The sequence below is a fragment of the Cucumis sativus genome, chromosome 1, assembly GCF_000004075.3.
Source record: "Cucumis sativus cultivar 9930 chromosome 1, Cucumber_9930_V3, whole genome shotgun sequence".
Classification (NCBI taxonomy): Eukaryota; Viridiplantae; Streptophyta; class Magnoliopsida; order Cucurbitales; family Cucurbitaceae; genus Cucumis; species Cucumis sativus.
Genome location: NC_026655.2, coordinates 26,827,878 through 26,845,717, shown reverse-complemented (window position 1 = coordinate 26,845,717; position 17,840 = coordinate 26,827,878). Strand labels below are relative to the sequence as shown.

The window sequence follows — 17,840 nt, the reverse complement described above, 5'->3', positions numbered from 1 at the left end:
TTCTATTAAAATTCAAAAGGTATATACTCGATTCAATCACTATTTTTTTTATTTCATCATTGATTATTCTTTGATCAAGTTTTTTTTTCGATAAAATTCAAATGGTTTTTTTTTTTTTTTGCAATTAGTTTTTCTTCTTGGATTCTTTTTCTCTACTCTCTAGTTTGTTTCAACTTTTGTTTGTTGATTCCACAATTGATTGTTGTTATTTTGTTGAGTTTCTTCAAACTAGGGCTCGATAGATGTATGTTATTTTGTTGATTTATGTGATAGGGTTGGTTATGTTATGTTGTTATCGTTAACATGATCATCATTTAATCTTTTACACGATCATTTAACATTTTACACCTTTTACACGATCGTCTATCTTCTTATATGATTGTTCAACCTCTTATACACAATTTTTTATCTTCGTTTCTATTTTCTTATAGGATCGTTTATGTTCTTATACGATTGTTTAACCAAATCAAAATGAACTAATAACATGATATAACAAATTACAACAATCACCATAGAAGTCGAAGGAAAAATTGAAAAGTACTAAAGAGAAGCCAAGAAAAGAAGAAGACCAATCGCAAAACAACTTGACCAAAGAACCAAAGAAGAATCAGCGATGAAATTGCAAAAGAAAATAAAAACATAACATATATCTTTTGAATTTGAATCGAAGACGAAGAGCATGCGAAAATGAAAACAAGAAACTATTTGAATTTGGAGCCAAAACGAAAAGGCCGAAGAAGAAGAAGGATCGAGGCATAAGTGATTTGGAATTGAGTTCTTTTATTTGTTTGAAGAAAATTGAAGGCAATAGATTGCGTTTTTGCTTTCAAAGAAAATAAAATGGTGCAATGCTTCATGGGTAGTCAGTTTTGGTCATTTCAAATATTTGAGTTGGATTTGTGCTATACATCTATACATCCATTTAGTATTCTATGTTCAAATATCTCAGATTTTTCATATATCTTGTAAGCCTTCGCCTATTGTTTTAACAGATATTCCATTTTCAATTATGCTTATAGTGCTTAATTATTAAAAAAAGTACCACGTTACCGTCTAATAATTAAGAGTTAATGAAGTTTTAGCCTCAAAGACTAAGAGTTATTATAGTATGTACTTGAAATGCATATTATTATAATTTGAGTTATTATGATCTATCTTTCGTCCAAACATAAAAATAGTGAAATAGAGAAGTGAGAAATAGTTACATACATTAGAGTGAGAATAACAAACAGGGGTGAAAAATAGGAGAACAAGGCACTCCACTTCTTGATACTTGATACTGCCAAACCACCCCTAAGTAATTAATTTGCAAAAATTTAAAGACTAAAATGGGAGGAGGTAAAATAGATGCAAAAGTGATATTTTTTATTTTCTTTTTCATCAACTGCAAAATCGGACCAAAATAGAACATTCACCCGTCCCCCACGAAATTTTGAAGTTCATTCCCCACCAAATTTCAACGTTCTCACACGTGAGAGGCAATGTCATTGCATGAGAAAGAGAAAGATCGGATCGGCACCTTTGAGGCGTCAAGACGACGGAGCACCGCCTTCAACCCGCGGAGGAAAACAGCGCCATTTTGAACCGTCGAATCTTGCAAAGACAAACGGCCGCTCTTTCCAGAACTACATCCACTCTATCCTTCCCCCGTCCCATCTTCGTTTCAGATTCATATTCATATTCAGCAACCTCTTTCTGTAATCCATTCCTTCCATTGTTTCTTCCTTCCGCCACCTTCCTCCTCTTCCTACAACTACTCGACTCTACTCCAAAATCATGTATCAGTAAACAAGAAGAGAAAAAAAGAAGTGAATATTGTTAATTAATTCGTTATACTCACCTTGTGTATCAGGACCGAAAGAGGACGGCGACGGCGAGCGGTTGGAGGTTAAGTTAGTGTTTGGCTGAGGAAAAGGATGTTCGGGTTGGGATTGAAGGAGATGGATGAAGGATTTGAGTTCGAGCTTTAGGTATTCGAAACGATTGGGGTAGAGAAGTTGGAGAGATTGTAATTCGGCATTTGCTTGTTCTTCGATCATCGTCTTCCTTGCTTTGCTCCATTCTAAGCTTGAGATTTTCTCCGTGTATGTCTCGTTATGGTTCTTCACTCTTGGGAATTCTGCCATGGAAATGAAAGAAGTGGAAGGTCAGAAAGGGAAAGAAGAAGACGGAAAGTTTGTGGGGTCTTTTTGCAACATTTCACTGAATTTTGGGGTTATCGATGTAATTATCATTTTAATTTCTTTGGGTTTTTTGTTTTTTCCTCGAAGGTTTAAAAATCAATTGGCGCTCTTCAAAATTGGTTTGCTGTGGAGGCTAAAAACTACACATTATTATTAAGACTAAACTCAATGTCCTTAAAAAGGGTCGATACTAATTCTTTATGTTTGTTTTGTATGAAAGACTCGTTAAGGATACTTGGCTTTGCTACCTTCTAATACGGGAAGGGGTTTAGGGGTGTAATTTGATCTTTCGAGCCTGAGGGAAGATAGATCGGTACAAGGTCATTCAATATCTTATGATGACTTAAGAACTATCGAAACTATATTAACATTAGTTAATCATTGAGGTTAGAGCATCAGTTGAGCAATTTCAAGGTAGATTTAACAATTTATTTTGATGAGTGTGTCTTACGGGTTATATATGCTAAAGCTAGCTACTCACACAAATAGAAAGTGTTGGGAACGACCTGCTTATACCTTGTCTCGTGGCATGTGTCGTGGGCCATGAGACTAGCACATTTTACTTGTACCACATATTCTAGAATTAAGGAATGGGTAAAGTGTGTGTAGCATGAACAATTTTGAGGGTTTAGCGCATTTTGCTATATCACTATCTTGGTGGTAATCTCAGCCGAGAGAGATGAGAAATTCAATTGCAATGGTTTTTTTAAAGTTGGGAAGAATATCGAGGTCAATCTCGGTTGAGAAAAACAAAATTACGAGTTTTACAAAATCGTGCTATTTCTTAAATATAAAACCAAAATGGTGTTAGTTTTGTGAGTTTTCCAATATACTTCCTTTCTTCCAACCTACTTTTGTTATTATTTATTAAATTGATGTTATTTAAAGAATAAAATCGACTGACTTTTAGTCATCAACAATCAAGATCAATTTGAATATTTATTAAATCGGCCTTGATCAGTTCAAATGACAATTTGGTCGAAAAAACCGACACTAACTGATCGATGCTCACCCATAATTTTAACTAAATCCTTTATGTTTATTTAGCATGAACGACATGAAGTCTCTACTTTATAATTGTTGTGGTCTTGCAAGGTCTCCAAGGATATTTGACTTCGCTACCTTTCTAACATGTGTCCCCTCTTTTCTAACTGCAAGGGATTTTGGTTGCCATCTAATCTTTGGGAGTTGATGGTTGATAAACTCGAAGAGCTTAATCAGTGCAAGATCATTCAATCTTGTGGTTCCTTTGAAGTTGTTGGAATTTTATTAACATCAACGAGATCAAAACGTCACTCAATCACTTCAAAGTGAATTAAACACATATCTCGACTAATGTGTTCTTAACTTCTTACAGACTCTCTGGTGCTTTGTAGGCACCTCAAATGGAAAAGCATAAATAGTTAAGCTTTATGGTACTCCCTTTATATGAATGAATGGAAAGTGAATATTGATGCTTTGCAAAACCTTGAAAAGTGTCATGGTGGGTGGAGTGGGTGGTTTGTGACTCCTTTAGATCTTGTCTTTGTGTTAGCTTTTTAAATATCTTTTAAGGTGGTCTATTGAATATCTCGAAGTTCAAGCTTTCCTCGAGGGTCTTAACATCTCAATTCTATTGTTTCTTCCTTCTCCCATGTCACTGTTGTTTAATTTGATTCTTACGAGGTGGTGAACTTGGTTAACAACTGATTTTCGGACAATACTGCAGTAGAATGCATTTGATGAGCTAAATTGTCTCCTCTTTTTATATTCATGCTCAAAATCAAGTCATTGCAACATAGCTGGTTATGCAACATATTTTTCAAATACCTTTCGTTTTTTTTATTGATTCCATCTTGAAAGATTTTGGGAGGTGTTTTTCATAAAAAGTTTCATCTCAAGCTTGTCCCTTATATTTCCTTTTCTTTCAATGTCATAGGTTGGGCTCAAATTTGTCAAGACTTTAGGGCTAGATAATATAAAATACCAACAAACTTTGTATTTTCATTTTAAAAGTACTTGTGAACTTTCAAATATATGATTTTTGAAAAAATAAAAATACCCTTTTAATGCTTTCAAAACTTTACTAATGCTCATGACTTAAAAAATACGATTACGATTTATATAGAGTTGACGTTGATCTGTCCTCCAGACTTATTGGTAGGTCCACTATTTGGTAATCATTTAAAAAATGTCATTGAACATTAAAAAATCTATTGATACTCTTAACTATCGAAATGATGTAAACAAGAAAAAGTTTTTATCGCTAACTTTATAAGTGGAATATGTTTATCTACACCACATTTTATCTCCATCTCCCGTTTTCTCTTATTTACTATAATCCATGACCTAACACTTCTTACCGTCATTACCTTCTTCAACACTCTCTCACCCCTCATTTCATTTTGCAATCTCTAAAACTATCTAAATTCAGTCAACGTATATATAGGTTGTACCAAAAAGAAATGAGAATAATTGAACCATCAAATAACCTCAAAACTTAAATATTAGTAGTTGAATGTGAGTTAATATGCTTGCATCTATACTTCTAAACAAGAAGTATAAAACTAATGGTTTGTGTTAAAAACTAACGGTAAGAGATGTTTTATTTTATAAATATTTTATTTTGGTATTTTAAGTTCACGATATTAACAAAGTGTTGAAAGTTAAGAGTATTTTATAATTATTTTTTGAAACAAACATCAAGTCACTAAAACTAAACATTCAAAAAATTATATGTACAACCAAACGAAAAACTATTGTTTAAAGCAAAACGAACCAAAGTATAAATAATGTAGAGGGACATGAAATAAGGCCAACAACACATTGGGAAAGTTAAAACTACTAAAGGAGAAGGAGAAAAAGAGAGAGATAGGAGCATCCAAACAACACCTTGTGCATTCAAACTACTAAATTAGGATTTAATTAGTCTTTTTAATTTAAACAAATTTGCATAATGAGTCCATTCAAAGAAAGTGACACCAAATATAAATAAAAGAGATCTTGATGGATATAAAATTCAAAGTTCAAACTTTGTAATCATTTTGTTTATCAATTTAAAAAGTTGAGCACATTTCTTCTCTTTTTAAAAAAATGATTTAAAAAACAATCATAAAGTATAGGAATATTTTTAAAAATAGCAAAATAAATTAAATTGGATTCAATGATTATTAGTGATTGGAATTTACTATAGGTCGTAAATATTTTGTAAAACCAACTATTTTTAAAATATAGTTAAAAAAAAAGAAATAGAGATAGTTTGATTGATTTTGTTATTTTTGAAAATCTACGACTGTAATAAAAAAAATTGTTAGAGATAGAAAAGATGAAATTATCAACAAAATATAGCCAAAAAAAACTAAGCGGATTGATTTTAAAGTAATTTTAATATTTTGTTATTTTTAAAATTCATAGTACAACAAAACACCACATTTTGTTTAAGATGAAAATTACAAACAATAGTTTAATTTAGTTTTTCGTAATCAATATAGATATGATGATAATTTTTTATATTTGAAAATAGAAAAAAAATCTATATTTATATATGTTATTTTTTAAAATTAAATTTTTTATAAAACTTATTTTGTTAGGGTGAATGATATTTTGTTATATTTATATATATGTGTCTTTTATTTTATTTTTAAGTATTTCATTTTATTAAACCCATCTTCCTACTAAAACTTGTAACCTAAAAAGAAAAAAACGAAAAAGAAAGAAAAATCATTTCTTTGAAGTTAGAAAGCTTAACGCACAAAGTGCTTCTTCTCCAACTCTCCACAAAACCCTAGAGACCAACAGCACAAACGAACACTTCCACTTTCCTCACTTCCCTTCTACTCCCATCTCAACATCTTCAACAATGGCAGCCATGCTGGTAAGCACACACAATCTCATCTTCTTTCTTTCCATTTCCTTCACCATATCTGACTCTCTCTGTTTGTGGGTGAAAATCTACAGCAACCACAGATCATACTCCTTAAAGAGGGAACGGATACTTCCCAAGGCAAGGCGCAGTTGGTAAGCAACATCAATGCCTGCACAGCTGTGGCCGATGTGGTGCGTACTACCTTGGGACCTAGAGGTATGGACAAACTCATCCATGACGATAAGGGTAATGTCACCATTTCTAATGATGGCGCTACTATTATGAAGCTTCTTGATATTGTTCATCCTGCTGCTAAGATCCTTGTGGATATCGCTAAGTCGCAGGACTCCGAGGTATTGTAACACTGCTTTGTTCCTTCTTCTTTCTCGTAGTTTTTGATTCTGGAGTTGGAGCTGTTGTGCTCGATTCACGACTTTGTATTAGTTAGGATAGTTAGTTTCTTGGTTATGTAATTAGCTGTACTTGGTACTTACCTTGCTCGATTTGGATTGATGTATTGCAAATCAATTTAAGCTCGAGACATGGTCTTTCCGGAAGTTGTATATTGTTCAGCAGTTTTCAGTTAGGGTGCTGAAAATGAGACGGTGTGAGGCTTTTAGGGATCTAACTATTGTTTTTGCTGCTTAGAAAAAAAAAAAAAAGGAAAAAACCCCATAAAGTTCAAAAGTAGTTGGGTGTTTATTTTTTTTACTTCTCCATTGTAGCAAGCAAGTAAAGCAGGTTTTGGGAGGTTATAAAACATTTTTCACTAATTAATTCTAAACTAGCATTCTCAATCCTTCTGATCTCTAATGTGAAATCAAGATTTTCTGTAAAGGTTTTGCGAGTTGCATCACATACTTTCGTTCAAGAAACGAAGGCATTGAATTTTATATGCTTAATTGTTTTCATGTGCCTCGAGAGGCATATTGGAATTAATAAGCTGAAATGTTTTGTTTCCTATTGCACTTGCACAAAATCATGCAAAATCATGTAATTTTTGAATAAACAGTGATATATTTTGAACCTTGAAGGGGTATTTGGGTTGTTATTCCTCATTTACTCCTACTGTTCTATTTGTTGGTTCTAGTTTTTCTAATTGCTCTGACGGCCCTCCTACGAAACAAAAAGGAGAAGTAAAAGGAAAAATGAAAACAAGATACTTTATATATAATCTCATCCATGGGAATGTCCATGTAACTATTTAATATTGTGCTCCAGGTTGGTGATGGGACAACAACTGTTGTTCTTCTCGCTGCTGAGTTTTTGAAGGAGGCCAAGCCTTTTATTGAGGATGGAGTTCACTCTCAAAATTTAATACGGAGCTATCGGACTGCAAGCTATTTGGTATGTGATGTTAATTTCTGTTTCTGTTACATTTATGGGTTGAATGGTTATCCTAACTCTTCTGACTGGGGTTGTTTGGTAGGCAATTGAGAAAGTAAAAGAGTTGGCAATCAGTATAGAGGGGAAGAGCTTGGAGGAAAAGAAAAGCTTGTTGGCTAAATGTGCTGCAACAACACTTTCATCTAAGCTCATTGGCGGAGAGAAGGATTTCTTTGCATCAATGGTTGTTGATTCTGTTATTGCTATTGGCAATGAAGATAGGCTAAATATGATTGGCATAAAGAAGGTTTGTACACTTATCTTTTACATTCTTCATTATTTTGCTCCAAGGGTGCAGATAGCACATTTCAGATGGAAATAAAATCAGTTTTCTGTCCAGTATTATAATTTGTGTTTGGACTTTTCTGAACTGAAGATGCTTACCTAAATTGACATATTTGAAAGATCATGTTGGACAGGGATTGATTAATACATGATACTGATATATATCGTATTTCTTTTATGATACTTTTTTAAAAATACAACAACAACGATAATAATAATATTATTATTATAAGTATACTGTGTTGTTAAACTGCCTTCTGTGAATTTTGAGGCAGTGTGAAGAAAAGGTGCTCGAGACCTTGAGTATTAACAATATCAAATAGAATGCATGTTTTCTTCAGCTGTATTGATTTTCAAGCACAAGGTTGTGTGGTAGATGTCAGCTTTTGACTCATTTCTTAATGCAATCCTGACCATTATCTGCACTTAAATAGTGTGTTGATGTTGAAACTTTCCTAATCAAATTTATTTTCCAAAGTAATTTTTAGTTATGTACACAAATTTTGGTGTTTGATAATATTCTTTTATTCAGTTTCACTTTGACATGATTTTAATGAAAGGCTGGTATGTTACTAAATAATTAAGCGCTGTTGGTACTTTGATGTGCCTTGTCAGGTACCTGGAGGGACCATGCGCGACTCCTTCTTGGTAAATGGTGTTGCCTTCAAGAAAACATTTTCTTATGCAGGTTTCGAACAGCAGCCCAAGAAGTTTTCAAATCCAAAAATTCTCTTGCTAAATATTGAATTGGAATTGAAATCGGAGAAAGAAAATGCAGAGATACGGTAGGATTCAAGTTACTGAACTCACCCCCTTTCTACTATGACTGCACTAAACTTCCATGAATTTCTTTTGTAGGCTCTCTGATCCGTCACAGTATCAGTCCATTGTTGATGCAGAATGGAATATTATTTACGAAAAATTAGACAAGTGTGTGGAGAGTGGAGCCAAAGTGGTTCTTTCACGTTTGGCTATTGGTGATCTTGGCACACAGGTTATTTTGGTCTTTTCTTACAATGATTGCATCTCCAGTATTTTTGGAACTCGATAGGATTCTAGACAATGTATATTGAGAAGAAAATAATTTATATTGAAATATTAACAAATATTATCACCACTTATTGAGTAAAGTTGCCTCTAAATCCATATCAACGGTTTGCTTTTTAACAGTATTTTGCTGACCGAGATATTTTCTGTGCTGGCCGTGTGGCCGAGGAAGATCTACAAAGGGTTGCTGCTGCAACTGGTGGAACTATACAGACATCTGTTAATAACGTTATTGATGAGGTGGATTTTTTTATGCTTAAGTAATTTTATGTAATTGTTTTGGAACTATGTGCTTGGTTTTCTTTTGTCTTTCATAATGACCGTGTGACATTATTTTACTTTGGTTGCTTAAAAGGTTCTTGGGACATGTGAGGTTTTTGAGGAAAAGCAAGTTGGTAATGAAAGATATAATATATTCAGTGGATGCCCATCAGGTAGAACAGCTACCATTGTCCTTAGAGGTGGAGCCGATCAGGTACCAGTTTTGTTGAACACAGGAAATTGAATATATTACCTTGTGTCTGTCAATTATTCTGATTTTGACATATTGCTATTATCATTTAGTTTATTGAAGAAGCAGAGCGTAGCTTGCACGATGCAATCATGATTGTAAGAAGAGCACTGAAAAATTCTACTGTTGTTGCTGGTGGTGGAGCAATAGATGTATGTTTACTACTTTGGTTAGAACTTAATTTGATCATTCGTCTTTGATTTAGATGTCTCCTCACTTTTTTCTTCTCAATCACTTTCTGGCAGATGGAGATCAGCCGATATTTGAGGCAACATGCACGCACAATAGCTGGAAAGTCTCAACTTTTTATCAATTCATATGCCAAAGCTCTTGAGGTAGATCTGTGGTCTTGCTTTTTTTTTTTACTTGAGTTCGTATGTTCTGTAGTAACAGATGATTTAGCTAAGTACTTTTTACATGGAGAGGAATACCATCCATCCTTCTACGAGGTTATGGAATGCCAAACTTTAATACTTATATTTATTACTATGATGGAAGCATAGTATCTCATGTCTAATACATTTTTTTTTTTAATTTCCGGGAGAGGGGAGGGGGGAAGAAAGAAACTAAAAGAGGGGGACTAGACTCGTTGTTGATTACTTTTAACACCAATGGAGACAATGTTTTTTGCTAAGAGATCCAGTGAAGAGGTTTGGGAGGGGGCCAATTTAGTGCCTCCTTGAGGGCGTCTGTTAATGGACTCTTTTGTAATTATGATCATGGTCTCAATTTTGTTGGATGGGTGCCATTTTTTGTAGTTAATTTGTGCCGCTCCTCTCTCCCTTTAAATTTTTTTTTAGTTATAATTATAAAAAATGGAAAACCTTTTGGAGTTGCAATTGAAGATTTTTTGGAAGTAAGTGCAACTGAAATTTTCCTGGGTGTTCTACCTTATTATTGGTCATTTAAAATGGTTGAGCGGCTGAAGCAATTGGCTGATAAAATTAGTAAACATTATTTTTGACATTATCTTACCTGCAGACTATTATTGTTAGTGATATAATTGTCCACTACTCGTACTTGAACATCATTAGCTTATCCCTGCTGGATGATAATTCACAATAATGTGTACAATGTTTCTCTTCTTAATGCTACTGTAGTAGGAGTGTCTTGGTCTATTCATGGTTTTTGAGGGATGCCTTACTTGGCTGTCTTACCGTGGTGCAGGTTATCCCCAGACAACTGTGTGACAATGCTGGGTTTGATGCTACTGATGTGCTCAACAAGTTGCGACAAAAGCATGCTCATCCTTCAGGTAGGATTTTGTTAGGGTCCCTCCTGACAAGAACTATCTCAAGAACAAAGGATGAACTCAAGAACAGTTGAAGAATGATCAAATATGAAAATATGTGAAATATATTCTAGAATACCACAAGAACAAGTAACAAAGTAGCCCTAGCTTTTCAAGAGGGCTAGACTCTCCCAAATTGCTTTAACAAGGAAATCCCCTACAAAATTCTTTACACCTCTCCCCAACCCCTATCCTACTAGTTATAATAAATAACCCTACCCAACCTACTATCCAAATTCTAAAATGCCCCTTGTACTAAACCTACGTGTACTATATTAACCCTGTATAACACTAACTAGGACCCCTTACAGATTTCCATCTCAGTATTGCTTTTTTGATGACATCCTTTTACTCACTGGGTACATGGTCAAATTTAATTAAATTGGATGTTGGAGCGATTCATTTTTTTCATTTTGCTTTTATTCGACTCAAATATAGTTCTGTCCTTGGATTTACTATGTTACATCAGTTTTCAAATGCTTGTATATTAACATGTTGAGGTTCTCAAATAGGTGAGGGTGCACCGTATGGGGTGGACATCAACACCGGTGGAGTTGCTGATTCATTTGCAAACTTTGTATGGGAACCTGCTGTTGTGAAGGTATCTGATTGCTTTGACTCATAACTTGGGAGTGATTATGAAATGGTTAACATTACTTTTGTCACAAGCATGCATTGAATGCGCCGTTGAAAGCACATTGAATCTGATCTTTATACTTTCCCATCACACCAAATCCTTTGTTTTGCAGATAAATGCTATTAATGCTGCTACAGAGGCAGCTTGTCTCATACTAAGTGTTGACGAAACTGTGAAGAATCCCAAGGTTATTTGATTAACTCTGTTTTGTGATTGCTTTTATGCTTAGTTAAATGTCATTGATATTAATCTTTCTTCCCCTCCGACCTTTATCGTACCAGTCTGAGAGTGCACAGGGGGAAGCTGCAGCCAGTGCCATGGGCGGAAGACGTGGCGGGGCTGCATTCCGTGGACGTGGACGTGGAATGCGAAGACGATAGGCAATTTCATTGTGACGAGAAGCACAGTTTGGTTAGTTCAATATATTTTTTTTACATTTTTGCCTGCGTGTGCTTTTCATTCAAATTGTAGTAGAATCAGATTTTAATCTTATTTGGCCAATAGACAAAACCTTGAGTTATACATCCGTTGCGAATTGATTTGGTCATATAGAACTTTACGGATGGAGAGTGATTTTGATGGTGCATCTGATTTGCCCCCCTTTTTTTGTTCTTTCTGGACCCTACATATTCATTTTGTAGTTTTGAATTATTTGTAGAGAAACAATTCTTCTTTCCATTTTCTTTTTCTTGAATTATAGTTCTGTTTTGTTTTGGTTTTTGAGTTTTATTTTCGACTATTAAATTGGTATTAAATGTGGTTTAATTATTGACCTTAAAAAAGGATTATATTAATTTGGTCCATAAGTTTTAATTTAACTTAACCTTTGACGTAGTAGTCAAAAGACCTTTCTTTAGTTTTACGATGGACTTGGAAGCGACAAGTTCAGTCCATACTAACTACTTAGTTGAGGTATATGCAAGCTGGTTCGATTACTCGAATCTTGGATGGAGTGAGGCTTGATACTTCACTTTTCTTTTTAACTATCAATTTTGTTTATTTCTTTTGGGTTAAGACCTTTCCTTTAATTATCCGTTCGGTTTTCCTTTATTCTTTCATGTTTTTAAATGGAAGTTCGGTTTTTTACCTCGATAAAATAAAGGGGTTAAAATACCACTAGTTCCTGTATTTTGAAGTTTTGGTCACTACGTTTCTAACAAATCTTAAATTTAGTCTTCAATGTTTGTTGGTTGATTTTTTTTACTGAAAAACTTAGTTATACACTAGCAGTTTTACTATAACACTAACTAGGACCCCTTATAGAATATTTCACATGTTAGGTTAGACTATCATTCAATTTTAAGAGATTTAATTGAAGATTAGTTAAAAGTATATAAGGACTAAAATTGAATGATAGTCTAACCTAACAAACAGTTCTATAAGGTCCAAAATGTTGACGGAGGAAACTAAAAGAAGTAACCAACTTAGTACTTCAGCACATAAAATTATGGTTTGAGGGTAATATTCTTCCAAGTACAAATTGATGGCTGGAGACTTGTCTTTTTTGTATGTTTATATATAACATGCTTCTTGTAAGGGCAATTTTGGAAGGTCATGAAATTAAATTTGAAAGAAACTTTATGAAGGTCTTGAATGAAAAAATGTGAGTGAAGTGAAAAAAAAGTGCACATTTATTTGTAGTAGTTTAGTTAGATGTTTTAATTAGATTTGTGGATAAGAGTGAGAGAGAGAAGAAGAAGGAGATGTATTTGTGATGTAGTGTAGTCATCCAACATTAAAGTCATACACATAACTTTGCATTAATAATAGAATCAAACTTTAGAAATTATATATGTTGACGTGGCTTCCATGCCAACTATTATTAGTAACCCTTAAAACTCAACTATTATCTTATCTTTACCTATAAATCTTGTTATTATTATTCACTTTCCATATCTTTCTTTTGGAATTAGGGTTTTTTTTTTTTTTTTTTGGTTTTGCTTATGTTCATTAGTAGGAATTTTTTCATTTAATTATTGACTATGAATTAATGAGTTCTTTAAATTCTGGTTATTAATGGTTGTAATGTTAAAATCTATCAAACTCATTGTTAAATCTCACTGAATTTTCATTCTATTTGATAGAATGTCAAATCAACCTTCTTTTAAATATTATTTGCAAATTTAAAGAGAAAAGTTCCTAATGAAATTATGGAACTTGTAAGTTAAATTTCAAGTTGAATCAACACCTAAAATTTTAATTTTTAGGTATGGTAAATCTTTGAATTTTTAATAAATAATTGACCTATTAGAAAAAAAGTCTACATTTGTGAAATTTTAAAAGATTAAGCATTTACAAAGACTATGGTTTTTGTTTTCACCTTCCACTTTCATCATTTCTTTTATCTATGTTTTACTTATGCTTTTAAAAAGCCAAATCAAAATTGAAAACGGACAAAAATAGCATTCAAAAAGTTGTTTTTAGAATTTGAAATTTAACTAAGAATACAACCATTGCAATTAAGAAAGATACAAATCATGCATGACATGGAAGAAAATAAGTTATTTTTTTTCTTCTAAAAAAGTTACCAATCACGACTTCAATTTGTAACAATGAAGTGTTGAGTTGGTTAGTAAAATTAGCGACTATAATAGTTTGCTACATCCATGTTGAATTTGAGGAGTAAACTATTTTAGTTTGTTACATCTGCGGTAAAAAGATTGTGTATGACATTTTATTTACTAATGCTTGACAGACTATAATAGTTTGTGACATTAATCGAACACAGACTATTTTATATGATTATAATAATACGGGTTTAATGTGTAGAATGATTTAAAAGAATAGTACTACAATTCTTTATAGTTGTTAATAGACAAAAAAACACCAAATATTAAATAAGTTAAACCCTAACATCTAGTTGGTGGCCAACCACCAATTTGTTTAAACACAAAAGCAAAGAAAAAGAGAAATAGTGAGGGTTTAGGGTTTGGGGTTTGGGGGCAAAGAAGGAATGAGAGACAACCAATTGCTGATTACTCATTTCTTCTCATTTGACAGATTAAAACATTATTAAAATCAATTCATCTTTCTATAATTTCCTCTTTCCAATTTTTAACCTTTTCTTTTTTTTCTTTAATAAAATTTAAACGTATATATACAAAAAAGGTAAATTAAAAGCTAGTTTTCATATCTAATAGGAATATTGTAAAATATAAAAAATAAAGTTAACAAAATTTCCTTAGAAAAAGTTAAGACATGATTGACATTGATTTTTTTTATTTTTTTAATTTTAGAAATATATGTTTGTTTTTAAAAGTTTTCTTACTATGTTTATATTTGAATTTTAAAAATAAAAATACTTTTTTTAGTTTTTAAAATCTAGCTCAATTTTATCAAATAATAGTGAAAAGTGATTACATGAGTAATAGAGTTATAAGAGTTAATAAACTCAATTTCTTTCTCAAGAAAACAAATAATTATTAAAGTTCATCAATTAAACGTTTTCATTAAAATATAATTTTAGTCCAAGTTTAGTTCATAGAATCATAAAGGTACGTGGTTTGAATTCCTCCCCTTGTTATAGATTCAAGTTGAATCAATTTACTTTTCATAAATTTTAAATTTAAATTTTAAAACTTAAATTTTCAGTAAAACTAATTAGATAATAAAAAAAAAAATATAATCTAAAAAAGGGACATTGTATTTATATATTTCACAGTTTATAAATAAAATTAAACCTTTGAAAGTACAAAATAAACCTTTAGAGATAAATTTAGAATTTAAACGAAATCTTGAAAGTTTAAAGAAAGTCAACTATACATAATTTTTTTCACTTTAATTTGAACTTTCAACCTTTACATCATCACATTTTTATTGATATCTTAAAATATTTATTGATAGTTTCACATTTTAACGAGTTTGAAATCAAAAATAAAAGGTAAACATTTAGTGATATAATATCATTAATAAGATTTTTACCTTGTTTAAAACATATAAAAATTTTATTATTAATTTTAAAAGAATAATATTCTCGTAAAAATAATATTTAAACATAATTCAATAATTATATCAATTAAACATCTAAATTTAGAATTGCAAATTAATTTAGATCCAATCTCTTTAAAATTATCATCTCAAATTATAACCATCCATTTTATTAATTCAAGGTTTGAAAAAGTAAAACAGATGCAATGACAATTTTTGATGAGAAAAGTAAAATATGGAGATAGATGTGAGGATGTGAATTGATATACATACGAAATTCAAAATTCAAATTGTAGGATCGATTATTAAAAGAATATAACGTAGAATTAAGAAAACTCCAAGATTACAAAATTACAAAAAAGAGTGAATTGAGGACACCTCGAGCCTTCCAAAAATCCAATTTTCTTTTTCAATCGTTTGTGTGTTTATTTATATTTTCTAATTTTTTAAAAAATAATAAAGAAAAAAAGAAAGAGTTGAGGAAGGCCCCATGCAAATAAATCTTCACTTTTTAACCCTTTTGTTTATAAATAATTGACAAATCAACCCAATTGGATTTTCGATTCCTCACTCGCTTTCCGTGGACTCCACGCGTCCCCCACCCTTTTCTTTTTTTTTCTAATCTCTTTTACATTCGAGGGGCGCGTCATCAACACTCTACACACACGCACGCGGCGCGTTGCATTACTTCCGGCATTTCCGCCCCTCTTCTCCACTCTCCGCTCTTCGTCTCGTAAATCAGTACCAAACCTTCCTTCAATCCTCTCGCACTTCTTCCACTTCTACGGAGTAAATCGTCGATGCAACCCGCTACCTGAATCAGCACCACTGTCTCTCCCATTCCGATGCAACTGAATCTCACCGTACTATCCAACCGGAACTGCGGTGGCAATGGTGGACTTCTTATTCTGTACCATTCGCCGAATCCCGCGGTTTTGGTTGAGGTTTGGTTGCTGTTGTTTGCGCATTTTCTTCTACCGTCGAATTTCCAGAATGAAAGCTCGACGGCGTGGCTAGCGAGGATGTAGATATGTCCTGCCGCTGCACACGCCGCCACTACACAGCCTCCGCCTGGTACGGCGCGGCTTCTCAACCACGTACGCGCCTCCACATCGTACATATCCATGGAGCTTGCGTAGATATGAGCCTCCGAACCACCTGAAGCTCCTCCTCCGATCTTTAATCCTCCAATCACGTAGAACACGCCGTCGACAGCGGCTCCGATGCAACCATACCGTCTTCTAGCCGATTGAGCAACGACTTGCCATGAGTCGGTCTCAGGATCGTACATCTCAACCGCTGTCGTTGTTGGAGCACCGCCAGCGACGTAGATTCTACCGGAAATCACCGCATTGGCGAATTTCTTCCTGGAGAAATTCATTGCAGATCTAGCTGTGACCATTCCAGACCAAGTATCATACAGAAACATCGCATTTCGGCCAATTAGGTAAATTCTAGGTCCAATAGCAGAGAGACGAGCGTGAGACAACAATCCATAGAAGTTACTAAGAAACAAGCTCTCCTTCGCTTTAAACAGCGCAACCTTCCACAAACCGCCATCCCGAAAGTTGAAACTAGCCGCAAATAGACCATAATTAGTAGCGGAAACAGCATAAACAGTATCCTCCAATTGACCTCGAACACGGCGGAGATCGACGAACGTAGTAGAGAGGAGAAGCCGAGCCCATTGACGGCAAACGAGGGAGACGGAAGGAAGAGAAGTGGAGGGAACTCTGGAAAGGCACTCCAAAAGAAGGTCGTCCGGGAGAGCGGAGATGGCAGAAGCGGGGGCGACGGCGACGGCGACGGGAGGAGTGATGGCGGTATTGGTGGTTTGGAAGCAGGATTTGGAGGCGATAGGGAGGGCGACGGCGACGGCAGTAGCGGAGGAATCGTTAGGGTTAGGGAAGCAAGATTTGATGAACCAAGAGAAATGGCGAGAATTGGAGTTGGAATTATCAGACGCCATTGGAGAGGAAGAAGTAAAGCATTTTTAAGATCCAATTTTTATTTCTCTTTCTATGTTGTGTGGTTCTCAAGAACAAATAAGGGGATGAAAACACAAAAACACATAAATGGAGGGCCGATTTTGCAATTAACCAAAACTATTTTTCTTTCTCTTTTTTCCATTCTCCTTTTTACTTTTATTTACATTTTCGTTTCAAAAATAATATTAAATAAACATCGAAGTCCATGAAAATATTAATTTTAAATTAATCAATAAATATTCTTTTTACCCTCGAAGGAGTAAATATATCTATTATTATTTATGTTATATTTGTGATATTCTTTTTTTTTTTTTATGTTTAGTAGAACCTTTATAATGTAATAAAAAGATGAATTATTTTCTTCCATTGACATCGAATCTAGTGAAAAATATCCATGAAAATATCAACATCTTGATGAAAAAAATTAATATATATTTAGTGTAGATTCGAGTGTAGCTCAACTAATAAGAAAAATTACAAGGCAAGCTCGACGTGATTTGACTAAAATCTAAGCCATTAATTGTAAGAGGAGAGTACTTTGGTATGGTAGATCTACCAAAAATTGAAAACTAGGTATTTGTAGATATAAAACAATTTATAAAAAAAATTCATATATATCCTAATTTAGATTTCGTTTTTAGAATCTATCCGTGATGGACCATATCATTAGACTAGTAAAAATATATATGTAATAAAACCTATCACTGATATATTTTTCTTAATTTAGGAAAACAACAAAAT

General features: G+C 33.3%; 3 protein-coding genes across 3 annotated transcripts; 1 reads left to right on the top strand and 2 right to left on the bottom strand.

Annotated features, from left to right (window-relative positions):
* Positions 1 to 1,178: 1,178 nt before the first annotated feature.
* LOC101216009 (hypothetical protein) lies at positions 1,179 to 2,220 on the bottom strand. The gene is made up of 2 exons (XM_004144102.3): positions 1,841 to 2,220; positions 1,179 to 1,763 (listed from the first exon to the last, which is right to left on the bottom strand). The coding sequence occupies exons 1-2, from the start codon at positions 2,124 to 2,126 to the stop codon at positions 1,552 to 1,554; spliced, it is 498 nt and encodes a 165-aa protein (XP_004144150.1). The 5' UTR covers positions 2,127 to 2,220; the 3' UTR covers positions 1,179 to 1,551.
* Positions 2,221 to 5,847: 3,627 nt separating this feature from the next.
* Positions 5,848 to 11,859, top strand: LOC101220212 (T-complex protein 1 subunit eta). Its single transcript, XM_004144033.3, has 14 exons — positions 5,848 to 6,036; positions 6,120 to 6,380; positions 7,249 to 7,374; positions 7,457 to 7,660; positions 8,314 to 8,483; positions 8,557 to 8,692; positions 8,869 to 8,985; positions 9,101 to 9,220; positions 9,310 to 9,408; positions 9,502 to 9,591; positions 10,424 to 10,511; positions 11,060 to 11,148; positions 11,297 to 11,371; positions 11,466 to 11,859. Exons 1-14 carry the CDS (start codon positions 6,022 to 6,024, stop codon positions 11,562 to 11,564), a joined length of 1,689 nt encoding a protein of 562 aa, XP_004144081.1. The 5' UTR covers positions 5,848 to 6,021; the 3' UTR covers positions 11,565 to 11,859.
* A 3,728-nt stretch (positions 11,860 to 15,587) lies between these two features.
* LOC101215767 (F-box/kelch-repeat protein At5g26960) lies at positions 15,588 to 17,299 on the bottom strand. The gene has a single exon (XM_004144101.3). It carries the CDS (start codon positions 17,078 to 17,080, stop codon positions 15,761 to 15,763), a length of 1,320 nt encoding a protein of 439 aa, XP_004144149.1. The 5' UTR covers positions 17,081 to 17,299; the 3' UTR covers positions 15,588 to 15,760.
* Between the last annotated feature and the right edge of the window lie 541 nt (positions 17,300 to 17,840).